This window comes from Mobula hypostoma, chromosome 1 (assembly GCF_963921235.1).
Source record: "Mobula hypostoma chromosome 1, sMobHyp1.1, whole genome shotgun sequence".
Classification (NCBI taxonomy): Eukaryota; Metazoa; Chordata; class Chondrichthyes; order Myliobatiformes; family Myliobatidae; genus Mobula; species Mobula hypostoma.
The window spans coordinates 16,206,973-16,230,238 of NC_086097.1; the positions used below are offsets into that span (position 1 = coordinate 16,206,973).

Genomic DNA, 23,266 nt, shown 5'->3' on the forward strand with positions numbered 1-23,266 from the left:
ATTAAACAGTCAGGTGACTTCAGCAATTATCATGGCAGCAGAAAGGTCTATACCTAGGAGTAAAAATAGGATGAATAGAAAACTGGTACCATGGTGGACAGAGGAATGTTGTCAGGCTGTAAAAAACAGAAATAGAGCATTCAGGCTAGTTAAAAGAACCCATAATATGCAGCATTTGGTTCAATATAAGAAAGCACAGGCAGTGGTGAGAAGAACTATACGTCAAGCTAAAAGGGCAAGTTGGAGGAGTTTTTGCGACAAAGTAGGAAGAACAACACCTGTGGGAGAGATATGAGGAATGATTAAGAGGATGGGAGGAGATAGAAGGGAATGGGAATATCCAGTAATGATATCTGAGGAGGAAACTGCAGTCTCCAGTAGGGATAAGGCTGAGGTCATGGCCAAGTCATTTGTGCTGATACACAGTTCAGAAAATTTGTCTGAAGAAAGGAGAAGAAGGAGGGAAAGATTAATGAGCCAACACCCAGGTGTGTTAAGCAGGAGGGAAGGAACAGATGATATAATTGATGATCCATTTACATTAGCAGAAATGGTGAGAGCAATAAAGAGATCGAGACCAACCTCCCCAGGGAAAGATCTGATATGCTCTGTGATGCTAAAAAATCTAGGAGAAGGAGCGCTCTTGAAGTTGCTGCATTTTTATAACAGAGTGTGGGAGGAGGGAAGATTACCAAGTGCATGGAAAGAAGCCGTAGTAATTCTAATAAGGAAGCCTGGCAAGGATCTGTCAAAACCCACTAGCTACAGACCAATTGCATTAACATCAAGTATATGTAAGATAATGGAAAGGATGATAACAGAAAGGTTATCATATGAGCTTGAGAAAAGGGGAATGCTGGCAAGTTATCAGAGTGGTTTTAGAAAGGGAAGGAATTCCATGGACTCGGTGATTATGTTAGAGACTGAAATAAGGAAGGCCCAGGCAAATAGAGAGTCAGTAGTGGCAGTGTTCTTTGACATTGAAAAAGCCTATGATATGATGTGGAAGGAAGGATTATTAATTAAACTGCATAAGATGGGGGTTGGTGGGAGAGTTTGTAATTGGATTAAAGATTTTTTGTTTGGTAGAAAAATTCAAGTTCGGATTGGATCAGAATTATCAAAACAGTACATAGTGGAAAATGGCACACCTCAAGGTAGTGTGATTAGCCCATTACTTTTCATGATTATGATCAATGATGTCTTCACAAAGGTACCAGTGGATATAGGTAGGTCACTGTTTGCGGATGATGGGGCCTTGTGGAAAAGAGGCAGGAACATGGACTATATAATCAGGAAACTACAAGAAGCAATTGATGAAGTGATGGAGTGGGGTTATGATTGGGGATGTAGATTTTCAGTAGATAAAACTCAAACTGTATTTTTTACCAGGAAAAGGGTTGAGGTAGGGAAGAAGTTAAGGATGTATGGGGTTGAATTAGAAAGGGGTGCATCATTTAAATTTCTGGGAGTTATATTTGATTCACGATTAACATGGGCAGACCATATCAGGAAAGTTGAGGAGAAATGTAAAAAAGTAATAAATGTGATGAGATGTTTGACTGGTAGGGAATGGGGAGCAAGTTGTTCAGCTTTGAAGAGAATGTATGTGGCTTTAGTAAGATCTGTATTGGATTATGGAAATATAGTATATGGATCAGCAGCTAGGTCTCTTATAAGGAAACTGGATGTGATTCAGGCTCAGGCCTTGAGAGTGTGCAGTGGGGCTTTTAAAACGTCACCAGTGTCAGCCCTACAGGTAGAAATGGGAATAATGCCTTTGGAACTAAGAAGGATGCAACTGATGGCAAACTACTGGGCTAACTTGCAGGGGCACAATGATTCTCACCCTACTAAAGGAGTGTTGCAGGAGTGCTGGGAAAATGGGAGGTTTCAGAGGGATACCTTTAGTCGGGTAGGGAATGATATCGCGAAAGAATGTGGAGTGTTTGATCTGAGGATAAGTCCTTCAGTAGTTTATCCGGTTGTAGCTCCATAGAAGCTTGTATGGCCTGACATAGACTGGCATTTGTTAGAGGTAAAAAGGAAAGAAAGATATAAAACAGATTTGGTAAATGCATTTAACTGTCATGTGATGGAAAAGTATAGTGATTATACTCACATTTATACAGATGGTGCGAAGGAACCTGAAACAGGAGTGACAGGGTTTGGGGTGGTAATACCAGCAAAAGAAATTGGAATCAGCAGAAGAACATCTAATAAGTTAGGGGTGTTTACAGTGGAGATGCTGGCAGTGTTAGTTGCATTGCAATGGGTGCAGAAAGCCAGACAAGCCAAAGCATTGATATGTTCAGATTCATCCTCAGTTCTAGCAAGTTTAAGGTCTTTTCACACAAACAGTCGGCAAGATGTACTTTATGAAGTCCTTCAGTTAGTTACAAGAATTGCAAATCAGGGAGGTCAGGTAAAATTTCTATGGGTTCCAGCACATGTAGGGGTGAAGGGGAATGAGAGGGTGGATGAGTTGGCAAAGAGGGCGTTAAAGAAAGAAAATATGGAAATGCACATTAGTATCAGTAAAGCAGAGGTTAAGTGTGTAATCTGGGAAAAAGTCAACCGAATGTGGCAAGAAAGATGGGACAGGGAGGGGAAAGGGAGGCATTTATATCAAATGCAAAAGAGTATTGCAGTTACTAGGGTAGGTAATGGAAACAGAAGAGAGGAAATTGTGTGGACTAGGTTAAGGCTGGGGCACTATGCATTAAACAAAACATTGAAAATGATAGGGAAACACCAGACAGGATTGTGTGAGGAATGTCAGGAAGAGGAGTCAGTAGAACATGTAGTTCTGAGTTGCAGGAAGTATGGGATACAGAGAGAGATGATGAGAAATAAATTAAGGGAGTTGGGGATGCAGGAATTTACATTAAAAGGGTTGCTGGGCATGGGTGAGAGAGCACAAGTCCGGGTATTTCTAGCGTTTTTAAGGGGTACAGGGGTTTTTTTATAGAATATGACGAATAAACAGGAATAGGATACTAGGATGGTCAAAGATGGGAGGGTGAAGTGTAGGTTTGTGTGTGTGTGTGTGTGTGTGTGTGCGTGTGTGTGTGTGATTGGGTGAAGGGATTTAGAATGTATGTCTAGTGCACATTCTGGAGCAGAGGGTGGCGGTAATGCACCATTAAGCTGGATGCCAACCGCCGTAAAACAAGAGACAGACAGACAGTTAACTAACTATAGTTGGTGAGAAATTAGCAGCAAGACAAATTGGAACTGTTTTGCTCAATGTGGTTTCAAGCATTCAGGCTTCAAGTTCCCAGAAATAGTTTGGAGGAAATGTGAAACAATTTTGTTACTTCAACAAGTTGGGAACTGTGAAGAATTTGAAGGTATCGACAATTAACTTTTTAGTGCATTATGTGCATTAAGTGTCTGCAGTGATTTTATTCATTTACAGCCAATCAAACGAATATGGCAGCATACAATGGAGTGAATTTCCCTGTCGATAAATATTAGGAACTAATACACAGTTTTATAGTATTGTAGCAGTATTGGTAGTGTGCTAATTTGTTCTATATATCATTTAAATACTATGGATTCCAGTTAATTGGGCCATCAGTTAATCAGGTCAGTCACTTGTTTGGGACAACTTTTAAAGAACAAAAACTATAGGACACCCTTCCTATATTTGGGGTACATTCCTGCTTAGTTTGACAGGAGACTGTTGTCGAACAGTTTCTAACTAGCGTCAGATCTATGCATTTCCGTGGCTGTTAGACACTACACCGTGCTTAGAGTGAACAATTTTTAAATAACATCAGTTGTATGTGCTTCTGTTCAAAAAGCAGGGATTTTTGTCACATAGTTGGCGAGAAATAAGCAGTAAGATTTGCTTACTGCGGTATCAAGCATTCAGACTTGCAGATGCCAGAAGCAGCTGGGAGTGAAAATGAAACGATTTCATTACTTCAACAAGTTAGAAACTCCAAAGAATTTGAAGGTATCAACAGTCATCTTGAATGTTAGAATGAAAGTGAAGATTTGGAGGATGCAGTCGTCAACAGCATTATATGAAGGCAGTCCATTATCTACACTAGTTGCTGACTTTGTTCATTTTGCTGCCATTAACGAATGATACTGCATAGTTTGTCTTTTTCATACACGTTTAATTATTTCCATGAAACTTTGGCTAATTGGAACAGCTGCTTAATTTGACCAAAATGTACTAGTCCTGATGTGTCCCAATTAATCGGAATCCACTTTATTGGAAGGCCAGCCAGGATAGAGGGGATGTTTCCTATGGTGAGGAAAGTCTAGGACCAGAGGGCACAGCCTCAGAATATTGGGACGTCTATTTAGAACAGGGATGAGGAGGAATTTCTTTAGCCAGAGGGTAATGAATCTGTGGAACACACAGAGCGCTGAGGATCTGTGGAATTAATTGCCACAGACAGCTGTGGAGTCCAAGTCATTGGATATATTTAATGCGGACCTCAATAGGTTCTTGATTAGTAAGAGTGTCAAAGGTTACAGGGAGAAGGAAAGAAAATGGAGTTGCGAGAGATAATAAATCAGCCATGAGCAGAGCAGACTTGGTGGGCTGAATGGCCCTATATCTAATGCTTGGTGGTGAAGATGATGTTTTTAAGACAAATCTATAATAATATCCTTAATTGAAAAATTTAAGAGTGGGGAAATTGAAGAGTTGTATTGTAGGTTCCTAAGTATGCATTTGGTGATATACAACAGATATATATGGTGATATATAGCAGATGACAGCAAATATTTTAATGTGGCCCATTGTTTCATTACTAGACAGGTTCAAGTGTTAGCCCAAAAGGGGTGATTTTTTTTCCCTCACTTATCTGCGGACATGTATAAAATTACTGTTATCCCAGGTCAAAATGTTTGTTTTAGGTTAATGCTATTTCATAGTAATGAGGGAAATTTAAGAGATAAAACAAGTATTAAGATGTGGAGAAAAGAGGAAGGGCAGAGAGAACAAAAGCTGGTATGTTAACAGCTGGCTGACAAAAGAATTTGAATGACCAAGGGAGTGATGGAACTGAATGATAAAGTTTGAACAGAACATCAGTGGATAACAAGGTAGACTTAGAATTACTTTAAACGGATGTAATGTTGTAAGGGATTTGGCTAAATATCTGTTTCTGAAGATGGTTGAAGGCAGCGTGGATAAAGATGACTGCATACTATGCAGTCATCTTTATCCACGCTGCCTTCAACCATACTATGCTCTCATTATCTCACAATTGACATTAAAACCAGATGGGCTTAACTTTGGTTGTTTTCGTGTGCTACTTGTGAATTTTAAATTGCCACAAGGGTGGTTGTTATTAAGTCAGGCATGGTACTATTGAGGACTATTCACCCCATTCCCATCAGTGAGCTCTGTAGAAGAGTTTAAGAACCAAGCAAAACAGTGTTCCCACAGGTGGGTGTTTGCCTGTGACTGTTACAAAAGGATGACATCATCAGCAACCAATCCACACTGAGCATTATTTTATTCGAGGCAATTGGTTTGGGGGTGGGAGTGGTGCTGTCAATGCCATCAGATTTGCTGTTAACTCTTACTTTGCCAATTAAGATGCTAATGACTGCTTTCTGCAGCTGAAGTGTAAAGTAACTGATGGATCAGCCCTACTGTTTTCCTCATGCACAATCACTTCATTTTAAAGTAATTCTGCTAGCTTCTTCGGTTCACAGTTCTTCAACTCCACCATATTAAAATATGTAATGGACAAAATACAGAGGGTGGTGAGAAATTTGGTCCACTGAATCATCAGCAAAGAAGCAACTAAACTGTGGAGTTTTAAAACACTGATGGTTTTTGTTTTTGAGTTCTGATTTATTTGAGGACAATGATAATGAAAATGTACTTCCTGAGATCATGAAAAGATCTGATAAAGGAATATTACTACTTCATCTGTAGCAACGTGTAAGTTTTGTTTTGTGATATTTTTGTTTTGAATGTTGCTTTGTTCATAATGATTTGTCTTTTAGATGGATGGATGTTATGTTGTTACCAGGGCTGTTTGTTAGCATATTTCTGCAAGTTAAATGTTATCCTCTTTTTAAACTTTGAACCTTTGGCTTCCTTCCCCTCATTTCCTCCTCCTCGTCTGGGAATGCCCCATTCCATTTGTAAAGTTCCACAATTTGCACCAAAGGGAATAGTGCACGTAGAAATTGTTTGTTAAAGGCAAATGTGATGGCTGAAGAAGATTAGTGCCACACTGCTGGATAACAGGCAGGATAGAAAAATGAGAGTCACTGGATGTTGTTTACTTGGTTTTTCAGAAGACCTTTGAGAAGGTGCCACCTGTGAGGCTTCTTAACAAGAGTCCGATGTATTACAGGAAAGATAATAGCATGGATAGAAGAATGGCTTACTAGCAGGAGGCAAAGAGTGAGAATAAAGGGGGACTTATGTTTGGCGTCAGTGACAAGGGCTGTTCCACAAGGGTCGGAATTGGGACCGCTTCTTTTCACATTATATGTTAATGATTTGGATAATAAAATTGATGGCTTTGTGGCCATGTTTGTGGACAATACAAAGATAGGCGGAGGATCAAGTAGTATTGAGGAAGCAGTGAGTCTGGAAAAGGACTTGGACAGATTGGAAGAATGGGCAAAGAAGTAGCAGATGGAATATAGTGTGCAGGGAAATATATTGTCATACTCTTTGGTAGAAAGCATAAAGGCGCAGACTATTTTCTAAACATGGAGAAATTCAAAAATTAGAGGTGCAAGGGGACTTGGGAGACCTTGTGCAGGATTCCCAAAGGCTAACTTGCTGGTTGAGTCGATGGTAAGGAAGGCAAATGGAATGTCAGTGAGGATCTCATTGAAACATATTGACTATTGGAAGGCCTAGATAGAGTGGATATGGAGAGCATGTTTCCAGTAGTGGGTGAGTATAGGACCAGAGGGAAGTGACTCTATGGAATTCATTACCGGCCTGCTATGGAGGTCTAGTTATTGAGTATATTTAAAGTGGAGGTTGATGATGGGTTTCTGATTATTTAGAGTGTCAAAGGTTATGGGGAGAAGACAGGAGAATGGGATTGAGAGGGATAATAATAAACCATGATGGTAGACCATACTTGATGGGCTGAATGGCCTAATTCTGCTCCTGCGCTTTAGTGGTCTTATGCTGTCAACAACAAGCAAGTTGTAGACATAGTTGCATGGTGATATTTTTTATTATTGGTTAACCAATTCCAATGCACATTTATGATTGAAATTATATTGTCAGGCTTTTGACCTGAAACATTAACTTGTTTCTCTTCCCACTGATGTGGCCTGAGTTGTTTAGTATTCCCAATGTTTTCTGTTTTTATTTTAGATTTACAGCATTCCACTCTGTTATGTTATTCTCATGCAAATTACATTCTTCTGCTTTACAGTTGATGGGAAGGGTATTAATAACATGGAAAGGCAGACAACATATTTAACATCAAAAAGGGGACGCAATTCACTTCACTGCCATTTATCCCCAGGTTACTAAATCCATGTCACCTGAAAATATATTTTATTGCCAGGCATGTTAGTGCGACGCTATTATTGCTGGAGTTAACAGAGTTAGGAGTTTAATCCTGGAGTCCTCCATAGGGAGTTTATATGTCCTTCCCTTGGAATGCATGGGTTTTCTCTGGGTGCTCTGGTTTCCTCCCATCGTCCAAAGACGTACAAGTTAATTGGTTATTGGTTACCATAAGACCATAAGATACAGGAGCAGAATTAGGCCATTTTGTCTCATCGAGTTTGCTCCACCACTTTATCATGACTGATCTATTTTCCTTCTCAGCCCCAATCTCCTGCCTTCTTCCTGTATCCCTTCATGCCCTGACCAGTCAAGAATCTATCGATCTCTGCCTTAAATATACCCAATGACTTGGGCTCCACAGACATCTGTGGCAACGAGTTCCACAAATTCACCCACTCTTTCTGTAACCTTTTCGCGGCCTTACAAATCAGGAACCTTTGGCCATCAGAAATGCCCACGCACCTCCCTTATCCCGGCACTGGAACAGTGGCTATATTCCTGTCAGACTACTAGGATTACCAGCTCAAAGGGCTGGAAGGACCTATTTTAATGCAGGGTTTTGTATGAGATTTTAATGCACGGTGACTTCTGCAATCCAGTACTAAAAGGGAAATACCCAGGTGTTCTGACCAATTTTTATTTTTAATGATGGGCCCAACATATCAATGCAGCTACTGAGAAGGCACGACAGTGGCTATATTTCATTACAAGTTTTAGGAGATCTGTTATGTCACTAAAAACACTCGCAAATTTCTACAGGTGTACCTTGGAGATGCACTGGCTGCATCACCATCGGTATGGGGGGGGTGCAGGGTCAGTGGGCTACAGCACAACATCGAAGAAAGCTACAGAGAGTTGTAAAATTAGTCAGCTGCATCTTGGGCACTAGCCTCTGTCGTACCCAAGACATATTCAAGGAGCGATGCCTCAAAAAGACAGCATCTGTCATTGGGGACCCTCGTAACCCAGGTTATGCCTTGTTCTCTTTGCTACCATCAGGAAAGAGGTACAGAATTTTGAAGGCACACACTCAGTGATTCAGAAACAACTTCTTCCCCTTTCCATTCGATTTCTGAGCGGACATTGAAGCCATGAACAATGCCTCACTACTTTTTTATTTCTATTTTTTGCACTACGCATTTAATTTAGCTATATAACCACCAGGCCATTTCATGACAGCTTCTTCCACCAGGCCATCAGACTGATTAACTCATGCTGATTTGACTATATAGAACAGTCAATGTAGGTTATTATAAATTATAAATTACTATGATTGCACATTTAGATGGAGACATAAAGATTTCTACTCATGTATGTAAAGGATGTAAGAAATAAAGTCAATTCAAGATATGTATACTATAATTCAGTTTTTCCTCTATTATTACTATTATTATGAATTGCATTGTACTGCTGCCGCAAAGTTAACAAATTTCATGACATACACAGGTGTCCCCCGCTTTTCGAACGTTGGCTTTACGAAACCTCACTGTTACGAAAGACCTACATTAGTCATAGTCATACTTTATTGATCCTGGGGGAAATTGGTTTTCGTTACAGTTGCTCCATAAATAATAAGTAGTGATAGAACCATAAATAGTTCAATAGTAATATGTAAATTATTCCAGTAAATTATGAAATAAGTCCAGGACCAGCCTATTGGCTCAGGGTGTCTGACCCTCCAAGGGAGGAGTTGTAAAGTTTGATGGCCACAGGCAGGAATGACTTCCTATGATACTCTGTATTGCATCTCGGTGGAATGAGTCTCTGGCTGAATGTACTCCTGTGCCCAACCAGTACATTATGTAGTGGATGGGAGACATTGACCAAGATGGCATGCAATTTAGACAGCATCCTCTTTTCAGACACCACCATCAGAGAGTCCAGTTCCATCCCCACTACATCACTGGCCTTACGAATGAGTTTGTTGATTCTGTTGGTGTCTGCTACCCTCAGCCTGCTGCCCCAGCACACAACAGCAAACATGATAGCACTGGCCACCACAGACTCGTAGAACATCCTCAGCATCGTCCGGCAGATGTTAAAGGACCTCAGTCTCCTCAGGAGATGGAGACGGCTCTGACCCTTCTTGTAGACAGCCTCAGTGTTCTTTGACCGGTCCAGTTTATTGTCAATCCGTATCCCCAGGTATTTGTAATCCTCCACCATGTCCACACTGACCCCCTGGATGGAAACAGGGGTCACTGGTACCTTAGCTCTCCTCGGGTCTACCACCAGCTCCTTAGTCTTTTTCACATTAAGCTGCAGATAATTCTGCTCACACCATGTGACAAAGTTTCCTACCGTAGTCCTGTACTCGGCCTCATCTCCCTTGCTGATGCATCCAACTATGGCAGAGTCATCAGAAAACTTCTGACGATGACAAGACTCTGTGCAGTAGTTGAAGTCCGAGGTGTAAATGGTGAAGAGAAAGGGAGACAAGACAGTCCCCTGTCGAGCCCCAGTGCTGCTGATCATTCTGTCGGACACACAGTGTTGCAAGCACACGTACTGTGGTCTGCCAGTCAGGTAATCAAGAATCCATGACACCAGGGAAGCATCCACCTGCATCACTGTCAGCTTCTCCCCCAGCAGAGCAGGGCGGATGGTGTTGAACGCACTGGAGAAGTCAAAAAACATCACCCTCACAGTGCTCGCTGGCTTGTCCAGGTGGGCGTAGACACGGTTCAGCAGGTAGACAATGGTATCCTCAACTCCTAGTCAGGGCTGGTAGGCGAACTGGAGGGGAGCTAAGTGTGGCCTGACCATAGGCCGGAGCAGCTCCAGAACAAGTCTCTCCAGGGTCTTCATGATGTGGGAGGTCAATGCCACCGGTCTGTAGTCATTGAGGCCGCTGGGGCGCGGCGTCTTCAGCACGGGGATGAGGCAGGATGTCTTCCACAGTACAGGAACCCTCTGGAGCCTCAGACTCAGGTTGAATACATGGCGAAGTATTCCACATAGCTGAGGGGCACAGGCTTTGAGCACCCTGGTACTGACACCATCCGGTCCTGCAGCCCTGCTTGGGTTGAGACGTTTCAGCTGCCTTCTCACCTGTTCAGCTGTGAAGCCCACCGTGGTGGTTTCGTGTGGGGGAGGGGTATAGTCATGAGAGCAGGGTGGGGGACTGTGAGGAGGGGTAGGAGGGGAGAGTGGAATATGTGTTGGTTGGGGGCTGACAATAGATGGCTCATGTGGGGGATGGGCAGGGGCCACCCACAATGTCAAATCTGTTAAAGAACAGTACCCTGTTTTCGCTTTCAGAAGGTGTTTTCACTGTTACAAAAAAAAATCAGCGCGCGAAAAAATCAGCACACGATAAAAGGCAGCGCGCGCCCCGAGCAGCTGCTGTCCCCCCGGATTCGGAACTGCATTCTCGCCGGCATTGCTTAAACACATGCCTGTGAGCAGTCATTTGCAAGATGAGTTCTATGGTATCAGAAAAGCCTAAAAGAGTTCGTAAGGCACAGCGTAAAACTAGACATAATTAAGCGTTTCGATCGTGGTGAACGAAGTAAGGACAAAGTGAGTTTGGCTTGTGGAAGCTGACGAACATGATGTTGAAGAGGTTTTGGCATCCCATGAACAAGATCTGATAGATGAAGAGCTGATGCAATTGGAAGAAAAAAGGATAACAATCAAAACCGAATGAGTAATGATAAAGTACAACCTTAATTTTGAAAGGGTATGTCGGTTTAGGGGATATTTGCAGGATGGTTTGAGTCCTTACAAAGAACTGTGTGATAGAAAAATGCACAAGGCTCAGCAGTCAAGCAAGCCTTCCACATCAGCCACAGCAGACGACAAACCTTGACCTTCGACATCGAGGCGGGCAGAGATAGAAGATGACCTGCCTGCCCTAATGGAAATAGACAATGACAAGATGACACCCCAATGTCCTACCACCCCAACCCCCAGGCGACGGACAGATACCGATTCGTGGAGAATGCAGCGGTAGCCGGGAGGCACACAGCACATCTTTAAGAAAAAAGCCAAAACAAACATGCTAATTAATTAGGTGCCGCCCGACACATAATTGTTGGCCCAGATCAGAGATGATGCAATCGGAAATCGGCACTGATCTGGACCGACAATTACGTGCCGGGCAGCACCTAATTAATTAGCATGTTTGTTTTGGCTTTTTTCTTAAAGATGTGCTGTGTGCCTCCCGGCTACTGCTGCACCCCTGCATGCTTTGCGGCAATGTATCGGTCGGCAGCCCAGAGAGTGGGGGCCACTGCACCACCCAATCTGCGACGACTCAGTCTAACACACCATCATCAGTGTGCTCGGCGCTGTCTTCCCGATTCTGGTAAGTGATACTAAACTGTACATACATTATTTCTACTTTATATCGGCTGTGTATTTTTACGTGTTATTTGGTATGATTTGGCAGCTTCATAGCTTAAAGGTTACTGGAGAGCGCTTGCGCCATGTTTTTGCTGACGGCGCTTGCGTGAGATTTTCGCTACGGAGAACAATGCAATAATGATTGTGGAAAAGTATTTCTACTTTATATAGGCTGTGTATTTATCATATCATTCCTGCTTTTACTATATGTTACTGTTATTTTAGGTTTTATGTGTTGTTTGGCATGATTTGGTAGGTTATTTTTGGGTCTATGAACGCTCACAAAATTTTCCCATATAAATAAATGGTAATTGCTTCTTCACTTTACGACATTTCGGCATAGGAACCTTATCCAACCTTCGGATGGCGGGGGAAACCTGTACCTGTGATATTAAACCTGATTCTGATCATTTCTTTCTTAAAAAAAGGAAGTAGAAATTCGCCTTTAGTTACAAGTGCCAAAATAATTAGCCCACTCCCACTTATTGCCCTTCCCCATAATTATTGATTTCAGTGCTTGAGCAATAGCTCATCTATATGGACCAAAGTAGTTCAGTCACATAGAATGCATTTGTATTGTCGGCGACAAGTGGGGATATCACATAACTACAGAAGAATTAGTTCCTTGTGATAATGGTTTAAGCAGACCTGCTCAATGTGCAGAGCCTTATTTTGTAGTTTGCATTCTGTAACGTGCATTTCTGCAAATAGTTTTTGGAACATAGTAAGAAAGTTTTGTTTCCCTCACGTGATTACATGAAATAAAAATGCTTAAACATAAAGGCAATGATTACTATTTAAAGCAATAACTTTTTCTGTCTTTGTGCTTTTGTCATGTAGACTCGTCTGATTCTTTTATTTTCCTTCCATCAATCATGGCTTGGTATTGGACTGAAAGCTGTCCACCTTATGCTCTCTGAGGAAGACACTGACCATGCACAGCCTTGCTGGAGAACGGCCAACAGGGCAGGATGCTGATCCCTGTTCTCGCCCCCTTTCTCAAGCCCGAGTTTATTTGGAGCAAATTCGGAGCCGTGTGTCTTCCAGCCTCCAGGAGGGTCAGCAGCCTGCCAGAAATACAGCCTGCAAACGAGACTACTTGGTTGATGCAGCAAAGCAGATCCGCTTAGCACTGGACAGGGAGGTTAATGAGGATTATGAAGCTGCATTTAACTATTACAAGAATGGCGTTGATCTGCTCTTGAAGGGAGTGCAAGGTATATGTTTTGCTTAGAACTCCTAACTGTTTCACTCCAAAATAGTTTGTGAGCCAGCTAGATTAGATAATTAATGAATAACAAGATTGGTGTATGTTGGTGGTCATACTGTAAGTTGTTTTGTCAGTGGGTGCACAGACACAAGAAAGTTTGCAGATGCTGGAAATCCAAAAGCAACCCGTACAAAATGCTGGAGGAACTCAGCAAGTCAGGCAGCATCTGTGGAAAAGAGTAAACAGGCTATGTTTCAGACAGAGGCCCTTCATCATGTCCTGATGAAGGGTCTCGGCCCAAAAGATTGACTGTTTCATCTTTTCCATAGATGCTGCCTGGCCTGCTGTGTTCCTCCAGCAGTTTGTATATGTTACTTTGTCAGCAAGTGAAATGGTCCAAAATGAAAAGCACTTCAGATTCTATTATCAGCATAAGCCATCTTCTTTAAAGTGATATGTTTGCAGCTGTTTTAAAGCAGAATCCCCTTGTATACAACGAGATTTATTTTTCACTTGTTTCATCTTCACAGTCTCATTTATTAAAAACTTCATATATTATAGGGCTAACTGACTTCTGTCAACATAATAACTTTTGATCACCGGTCTCCAAGTTGGGCATTCTGGTTAAATTAAAAAGCTGTTAGAAGTTAGAGCCCCAGCTAAGGCCAATTGTGAACCAAGGTTTTGAAATAACTGATCCAGGATTAGGGATAGAGGGCTGGTGTGTGGTCCTTGGGTTGCAATAATTGAGCATCATACTTATCTAAGGGTTGTTTTATTCCCTTGTAGGAGTAATATAAATGAGTTTAGAGTCCAGCTGAAGTGTCTTGACCAAAATCTTAACTGTCCATTTCCTTCCATAGATGCTATCTGGCACACACGGTTCCTGAAGTGTGTTGATCCAGATTTCTGGATCTGCGGTCTCGTGTGTTTCCACTGGGTTAGTTCTGATAGTTTTCATAGTGAGCAGCTTGATAACATCTTTGTAAATTTGTGTATTTAAAAATGGCTTCTTCTCGTCTTTCTTACGATTCCTAAATGGTCATTGAACCCATGAACACTACCTCACTTTTTAAAAAAATATATATATCATTTCTGGTTTTGCACTTAAATCTATTCAATATAATATATATACCTAATTGATTTACTGATTTTTTTTCCCCCTTTTCTATATATCATGTATTGCATGGAACTGCTGCTGCTAAGTTAACAAATTTCATGGCACAGTGTTCAGTAAATTGCCATGAAGTAGATGCACGTAGGACTGAAGGATATTAATGAACAAACACCACTCAGTATTTTAATATAAGGAGATTTGGTTTATGGTGGAGATAAGAACTGTAGAATGAAAAATATCCAGAATGGTTGTTTAGAAAAAATGAAGCATTTTGACAACAGATGTTCACAATGTAGAGTCATAGATTTGTACTGCATAGAAACAGATCCTTCAGCCCAGCATATCTCAGCTCAGCCATCATCCTATCCATATTTATCTGTACTAATCCCACATGCCTGCAGTTATTCATACTCTTACTTGGTGAAATAGCTGTACAGATACCTTTTAAATGTTGTTACTCTTCCTACTTCCACCATCTCTCCTGTGGTTCATTCCAGATACCAACTAGAAAACGAATCTCTCCAGGGTAGTACTTGGTGACAGATACGCACTTCAATAATAAATTTATTTTGAACGTTGAACTTTGAACTACTCATTATTTGGTTGAATCCTGAATCTAGATAGAAAATTTGTACAGTTTCACTTCTGGTGATTGAGTTCTTTCAAGGTACCTGGCTGTGTCATCTTGGAAGTTGGAGGACCATTATGGCAAGCTGATTAGGACTGACATTTCTCTATTTTGTCTTGGAAATGAAGCAGGAAGAACATTATTAATTTCTCGTATTCTCTGTGTTGAGGGCTTTGTTGGTTTTGAATAATGGATATTGGTACTGGAGAATTTCAGGTTTGCAACGTTTTATACCTAAAGCCAAGTGAGCTCATGAGAAATGAGCTTAAAAGCCCAACCCTCACACTTCATTCATGTACTTTGAGTTAACTTTCCCTAGATTGTACAGTAAAGAAAAAACATAAACATGAGAACGTCTGCAAATGTTGGAAGTCCAAAGCAACAAATACAAAATGCTGGCAGAACTCAGCAGCTCAGGCAGCATCTATGGAAGTGAGTAAACAGTTGACACTTCGAGCTGAGACAAGCCTTCATCAGGACTGGAAAGGAAGGGGAAAGTAAGGGGGAAGAGAAGTAGGACAGCTAGAAGGTGATAGATGAAGGCAGGTGGGAAGTTAAGGTAAAGGGCTGGAGAGGAAGGTATCTGGTCGGCAAGGAGAAAGGGAAGGAAGAGGAGACCCAAGCAGAGGAGATAGGCAGGTTGGAATGGGAATCAGAATTAAAATGTTTGGCCATTGAGAAGTTCCACTTTTGGAGGATGGAGTGGAGGTACTCGATGATGCAGTCCCCAATTGATGATGGGTCTCCCAATTTAAGATGGGTCTCAATTGGTGAGACGGGTCTCTCCAATGTAGAGGAGGCTACGTCGGACACAATAGACAACCTCAGCAGATTTGCAGGTGAAGTGTTGCCTCACCTAGAAGGACTATTTGGGGCCCTGAATGGAGGTGATAGAGGAGGTGATTGGGAATAAAGGAGGCCTTTTCTGGTTGGCTGCCAGTGACTAGTGGTGTTCCTCAGGGGTCAGTATTGGGACTGCTACATGTCACATTGTTTGTCAATAATTTAAATAATGGAGTTGATGGCTTTGTGGCAAGGTTTGCAGATGATACGAAGATAGGTGGAGGGGTAGGTAGTGCTGAGGAAGCAATGCAATTGCAGTAGGACTTAGACAAATTAGAAGAATGGGCAAATAAGTGGCAGATAGACTGCAATGTTGGGAAATGTATGATAATGCATTTTGTTAAAAGGAACAATAGTGCAGACTATTATTTAAATGGGGAGAAAATTCAAACATCAGAGGTGCAAAGGGACTTAGGAGTCCTCGTGCAAGATTCCCAGAAGGTTAATTTACAGGTTGAGTCTGCGGTAAAGAAGGCAAATGCAATGTTGGCATTAATTTCGAGGGGAATAGAATATAAAAGCAAAGAGATAATGCTGAGACTTTATAAGGCACTAGTCAGGCCACTCTTGAACTATTGTCGATAGTTTTGGGCCCCATATCTCAGAAAGGATGTGTTGGAGAGAGTCCAGAGGAGGTTCATGAGGATGATTCCGGGAATAATCCGGTTAACGTATGAGGAGCATTTGGCAGCTTTGGGCCTGTACTCACTAGAATTTAGAAGAATGCGGGGGCATGTCATTGAACCCTACTGAATCTTGAGAGAACTAGATAAGGTGGATGTGGAGAGATGTTTCCTATGGTGGGGCTATCCAGAACCAGAGGGTGCAGCTTCAAAATTGAGGGTGACCTTTAAGAACAGAGGTGAGGAGGAATATTTTTAGCCAGTGAGTAGTGAATCTGTGGAATGCTTTGCCACTGACTGCATTGGAGGCTACGTTCGTGGGTATATTTAAAGCAGAGATTGATGGTTTTCTGATTGGTCAGGGCATCAAAGGAGGCAGGTGTATGGGGTTGAGTGGGATCCAGCTATATTGGAATGGCAGAGCAGACTCGATGGGCTGAATGACCTATTTCTGCCCCTATGTCTTATGGTCTTGTAGCACTTTGGCCACTTTCAGGGAAAACCGTTCTGTCCATTGCACTTCTTAAAGCATTAGCAGAGAATTGAACGATTGATGCAACTGCGGAAGCATATGGGCCGTTCAACCTAATTCATTTACTATTCTAGCTTGACCAACTTTTATTATTCTGCCTTTTTTTTAATTGCAGTTGATCCAAACAAAGAGCGTCGTGAAGCTGTGAAACGAAAAACGACCCAGTATTTGAAAAGAGCTGAGGAAATATTCGACTCTCACTTACAGGGAAGCTTAGGAAACGGTACCGACGATTCTGGGGTATGAAGAGCTGCATAGAATCTGGCAGTGCACGGCATGTTTTGAGTCTTGTGGGACTAAATTCATGTGGGGATGGATTCTAGACTAAGCTCCCGTGGGGGCGGAAAAAGTCGGTCCTTTTTCCTGAGATTTCTCATTTTCCTACACAAAGCTACATCCATTCTTTTCTCATTTTCCTTTCTTAACTTGTCATGACTGCTGCAATGAAAATGTCTGATGTTATGTCTGATTTTGTAGGGTTGTATTTAATGTATCCTCTGTTTACAAGGCATAGGCAAGACTAACCCTGGAAAGCATACTGTTTACTGTTTATGTTCAATGAACAAAGCTTTAGTTGCATATTCCAAAAGAATGAAATGCAGACATCTAGCATAGATGGGTCAACAATACAATTTAAACATATTATTTTACCAATGTGTATATCTAGTTTTGAATTAAATAAGAATTGAGAAACATCATGTCATCCAGTCACCTCTTTGAGCAACTATGTCAATACACCAACTGCGCGTAGATTAAAATGTGGTACTTTGTTTCTTGTCCTTCCCTAAATAAAAGTACAAAGTTCACTGAACAATTGTTCATGATGCCTCTTTTTCTCTCAAGATAAATTGTCTATCCTCAGATTATGTTAATTAGATGAAATTAGAAAAATGTTACTATCATGTTAATGTTCATTCTGATTTCTGGTGTCAGGCATAGGTCATTTGGATTTGTCTGTCATGACACAGTGCCATTTCAAGGCTGGATCATTGGTTACAGCAGTAGTAATGTACAGTAATCTGCCCTCTTTATCAGTGAAATAATGGTCAGAATTGGTGAATAAAATATTTTTTTCCACTTTGCCCCATTATCAGCCACTTGCCCTGAATGGAGAGGATACAGACTCTCTTTTGTACTGTCATTTCAAAGTCTGTTTAGTCTAGTTGAGTTGTTTCTTTTTGGGCATGTTGTATTCTGAGATAATATCAGTCTTCATTGTCAACTTGCTTGCCTTTCTTCGTTTTGTTTGCAGGGTTTCAGCAGCCTGAGGTTTCGGCCAAATAGAATTCTCAGTTCCCCAGTAGAGGATTTGAAAATGTCAAAGGTCATTGCAATCATTGACAAGGTAATTATTCCCACCCTTTGTCCACAACCGTGTTGGCGCGTGGCCAAATGGTTAAGGCATTCGTCTAGTGATCTGAAGGGTGCTAGTTCGAGCCTTGGCTGAGGCAGCATGTGTGTCCTTGAGCAAGGCACTTAACCACACATTGCTCTGCAACGACACCAGTGCCAAGCTGTATGGGTCCTAATGCCCTTTCCTTGGACAATATCAGTGGCGTGGAGAGGGGAGACTTACAGCATGGGCAACTGCTGGTCTTCCATACAACCTTGCCCAGGCCTGCGCCCTGGAAACCTTCCAAGGTGCAAATCCATGGTCTCATGAGACTAACCGATGCCTATGTTCACAACCAACCATGCCCAGTGACCACAATGTCAATGCTACTGTTGGGTTAACATGCAATTGATTCGTAAGACTCTTGTAATTAAACTGAAAGTTTTAGTGCAATTTCATTGTCTCTCAAGTGAAATCCGTTGAGTTGTTTATTGACTTTCACACAGCTATTGCTAATTTTCAAAAACTCCTTAGACATTTTCCATGCTAATTTGATTTGAGTTGGATGGTTATGTTGCAAGTGGAATGTATGCTAGATTTTTGTTACTATTTAGACTTGAAACTTTTCAGTCAGTAAAAGCTGTTCGTTCTTTCCCTTTAACTATAAAACCATTTATTAAGTTTCTGTGCAAATTTAAAGAAATGTTTCCTCTGACTTTCCCTTATAGATTGCTGTAGTCTGTTTCCATTTATTACCATAACAGAATTTGTGATCTACCCACAAGTTCTGCTTTCCCAGAGCATTTTTAGCTGAGTGGTGCAGTCATGTAGCACAGAAAAATGCTCTTCTGCCCACCATCAAGCACCCATTTGCATCAATCTTCTTTTATCTATTCTTATCACCTCCCCCCCCCCAAAGATTTACCACTCACCTACAAGTGTTTACTGTGGTCACTTCACCTACTGACCCATGTGTCTTTTGGAGGTGGAAGGAGACTGGAGCACCTGGAGGAAATGATGCAGTTACAAATAACGTGCAAAGTCACCAAGATAGCACCAAAGGCTGAATGAGACTGAGCTCTCAGGAGCTGCAAGCCAGCAGCTTTCCCAGCTGTATCACTGTCAGAGTCTATTCCCAGAATATCCTTATTTCAAAATTCCACTGTATCTTCATTTTTGCTCCGTCATTTAGTGGACACTTCTCAAAACCCTTCATGGAGTAGATGTGGGAGAGGAAAGAGCTCTTTTTGCTTTCCAAAGTACTCGGCTTAGAAATTGAAAATTGGATCATATTAAACGGTAGAATAAGGGATATAAATGGCCCACTTCTGTTCATATATTCCCCTAGGTCATGTGCATCTAACCATTGCTTGTAATAGTAAAGTAAAGGTATCCGTTAGTCTTGCGAGACCATGGATCTGCGCCTGGAAAGTCTTCACTCTCCAGGGCGCAGGCCTGGGCAAGGTTGTATGGCAGACCGGCAGTTGCCCATGCTGCAAGCCTCCCCTCTCCACGACACCAATATTGTCCAAGGGAAGGGCATTAGGACCCATACAGCTTGGCACCAGTGTCGTCGCAGAGCAATGTGTGATTAAGTGCCTTGTTCAAGGACACAACACGTTCCCTCGGCTGGGGCTCGAACTCACGACCTTCAGGTCGCTAGTCCAATGCCTTAACCACTTGACCACGTGCCCAGCTTGTAATAGTAAAACTCTGGTAATCCACCATACATTTGGATTTCCCTGTGGTTTGGCATTTGGTTCACCAGGAGATGTTTGCCACACTACTTAACAGGCCCCTGGTTGCTGTGATCCATCCAATCACTGGGGCCCAGGGCCCAGATCCCAAGGTTATGGAATCTGCTGTAAACTTTATTGTTCTATCATATAACATCTTAAAGAATTAAGTAATTTGGAGTAACTATGGAACGTCCATTGGTGCACAGAATACCTGCTGTGGCTGTGGCTTCAGCACACCCAAGAATGCTGGGTTAACAGAGTTTACTATAGTTAGAAGGCTCTTTTGCCTGAATCAGCTTGCACGAGTATATTCATTTACTGTCAGAATTAAGTAATATAGTTATTCTTTTCCACTTTTGTCAAGGTGCTGTTAGTGCAGAATCCATCCACAAAGGAGCCTTTCATAGTTAAAGTAAGTATCTGAATTTCAAACTGGCCCGAAACCACAGTCACTCAGAACAGATTTGCTGCGTCCCTGACAGTTTTGGCTTTAATAAAAACCTGCTGTGACTGTGGTTTCAGCTGCCAAACCCCAAACTTTGGAATTTCCTCTGTAGCAGGTCCCATAGCTGCCTCTTTTTCCTCCATTTTATGAATTGGTATTGGTTTATTATTGTCACATGTACTGAGATACAGTGGAAAAACTTGTCTTGCGTATTGTTCATATGAAAAAAAAACATTATACAGTGCATTGAGACAGGACAACGCAAAGCAATTACAGAATGCAAAGTAAAATGTAAAAGCTACAAAGTGCAGGTGTTATAGATATTACAAGTCAATTTTGTCCTTAAGTTGAAAATCACACAGAAATCACTTTGTGTTAACCGGACCTCTGTAGTATTATAATGAATGGGATAAAAATCACTTAAGACTGATAAATAATTTCTGAAAATGAGGGTTGGGAGTAGAGAGAGAAAATTTGTTCTGCTGTCCATAGGAGCGAACATGTGTATGTACATCAGACTTGTTAAGTTAGTTTAATTTTTATGGTACATGATTCAAGCATTCATAATCTGAGGACAGTCTGTAATATAGTGCATTGAAGTTCTGTGCTCACTATCTTGCAACCCAAGGTATAGATAACACTGTGCCACAGACTGTAAAAATGAAATCAAAAGACAGCTTTAAAATTAATACAACAGCAAGTGCCTGCACGAGTAATACAGAAACTGCTTTGACTTTTTAAATTATTTCATTTATTTAGGAAGCAGGAGCAGGAATAGACCATCTTACCCTTGAGCCAACCTGATCCTCTACCTCTGCTATTTTCCTGCAATATTCCCATATTGCTTGATTCCCTAAATAACCATAAATCTTCCGATCTCTGTTTTGAATGAACTGAATGACTGAGCCTCCACAACCCAACTTCTTATCCCAAGTGCATAGAGAATTCCAAAGGTCTGCCATCTCTATAAAAAGATTACTCTTCACATCAGTCCTAAATAGCACAAGACTGTCCCATTAAGTTAAGGAAACAAATATGCTTGCTACATGTTGAGCATTGTAAAATATGTTTAAGTTTCAATGAGATCTCTTCTTATTCTTATAAGCTCAACTACTCTACTTAATGTCTCTTTATGGCAGGCCTATCATCATCGGAATCAGTTTAATGATTTTTTTTTTGTTTTCTGTCCATGATAGGTATATCCGATTTTAGGTAAGGAGACTAATATTGTCGGAGTCAGGAACCATAGAGCACAGAAATGCCCAACCCATCCATGCTAATCAAATTGCCTACCTGAGCTAGTCCTATTTGCCTGTGTTTGGCCATTATCCCTCTAAACCTTTCCAAGCCATCTGCCTGTCTAAATATCTTTTAAATGTTGTAAATGTACTTCCTCTGGCAGCTGATTCCATTTCTCCACCGCTTTTTGTGTGAAACAGTTGTCTCTGAGGTCCCCTTTAAATCTTTCCCCTCTCACATTAAGGCTATTTTTAGTTTCCTGTACCCTAGGACAAAGATTGTGACCACTTCACCTCATCCATGCCCCTCATCTATAAAGATCACCCCTCAGCCTCTTACTCCGTGGTAGGAAGCCCCAGTCTCTCTGGTCTTGTAACTCAAGCCCTTCAGTCACAGCATCATTGTTGCAATTCTTTCCTGTACCCTTTCCAGTTCTCACCAACATTTTATACAGTTGTAACATGTCATTCCAACCCTTGTACTCATTGCTTATCAGCAAGTGAATCAAATCCCGCCTTCACCACCCTGTCAATCTGTGGTTACTACTTTCAGGAAATCAAGTACTCATACCCCAAGCTCTCTCTATTTTATAACATTCCTCAGGGCTCTGCCATTTACTGTGCAAGCCCTGTCCTGATTTAACTTGCCAAAATGTAATACTTTGCACTTGTCTGTATTAAATTCTTGGATAGATACATGGAGCTTAGAAAAGTAGAGGGCTATGGGTGACACTAGGTAATTTCTAAAATAAGTACATGTTCAGTACAGCATCGTGGGCTTAAGGGCCTGTATTGTGCTGTATTGTAGGTTTTCTATGTTTCTAAATTCCATTTTGCCATTTCTTCGTCCACATATCCAGTTGATCTAAATCCTGTTGTAATCATAAACAACCTTAATTGTTCACTGTGCCATCATCAATTGTAATGTCAACACAGACTTACTAACTACATTATCATTCTTCAGTACATACAACAAACAGCAGTGGATTCAGCACTGATTCCTGCACAATCATTTGTCACAGGTCCTCAATCTGAAAATTGACTGTCCACTACCACCATCCTTCCACCATTTGGCTAGTTCGCCGTGGATCCCATCTGATCTAACCTTCCAGTCCAAACTACCATGCAGGATCTTGTCAAAAGGCCTTGATAAAGTTCACATCGATGACATCTAATGCCCTGCCCTCATCAATCCTCTTGGTCGCCCCTTCAAAAAAGGTGGGGAGGGAGGGAATGTCGACTTAGACCATGCAAGGCCTGCGTCGGGCATTTTCATGCCTTACAAGGGGCAAGTTGGAAGTTTGTGTGGGGCGCCACTCCTTGCACAGACACTAGAGCAATGTGTGGTTAAGTGCCTTGCTCAAGGACACAAACACGCTGCCGCAGCTGAGGCTCAAACTAGCGACCTTCAGATCATTAGACGAATGCCTTAACCACTTGGCCACGTGCCCAGCACAAAAAAACTCTAATCAAATCTGTGAGATATGATTTCTCACACTTTCTTCCAGCTTTTTCTGTTTAATTCTAGTATCTACAGTTTCATTTGTATCCCATCTTGTATCTGAATTAGAGCTTTTTTAGAAGGCATGAACCACAGTTATAATTTTGAATTAGAATGACGACTGAGAAAGACAAGCCAGTAAATTCCATTTCAGTCACGTTTTCTTATTGCTTTGGCAG

At 41.5% G+C, this 23,266-nt stretch overlaps 1 protein-coding gene across 4 annotated transcripts in view; it reads left to right on the plus strand.

Moving 5' to 3' along the window:
• Positions 1–23,266, plus strand: part of rps6kl1 (ribosomal protein S6 kinase-like 1) — a 77,566-nt gene that overhangs the window by 9,804 nt on the left and 44,496 nt on the right. For 3 of the 4 annotated variants that reach the window (XM_063043897.1, XM_063043877.1, XM_063043887.1), the window contains exons 2-5: positions 12,719–13,095; positions 16,947–17,071; positions 18,084–18,176; positions 20,268–20,315. In XM_063043897.1, coding sequence (XP_062899967.1) covers positions 12,813–13,095; positions 16,947–17,071; positions 18,084–18,176; positions 20,268–20,315 — 549 coding nt within the window. In that variant the 5' untranslated portion in view covers positions 12,719–12,812. Of the gene's footprint in view, positions 1–12,718; positions 13,096–16,946; positions 17,072–18,083; positions 18,177–20,267; positions 20,316–23,266 lie in introns of those variants that run through there. The other variant, XM_063043901.1, reaches the window with a different exon arrangement.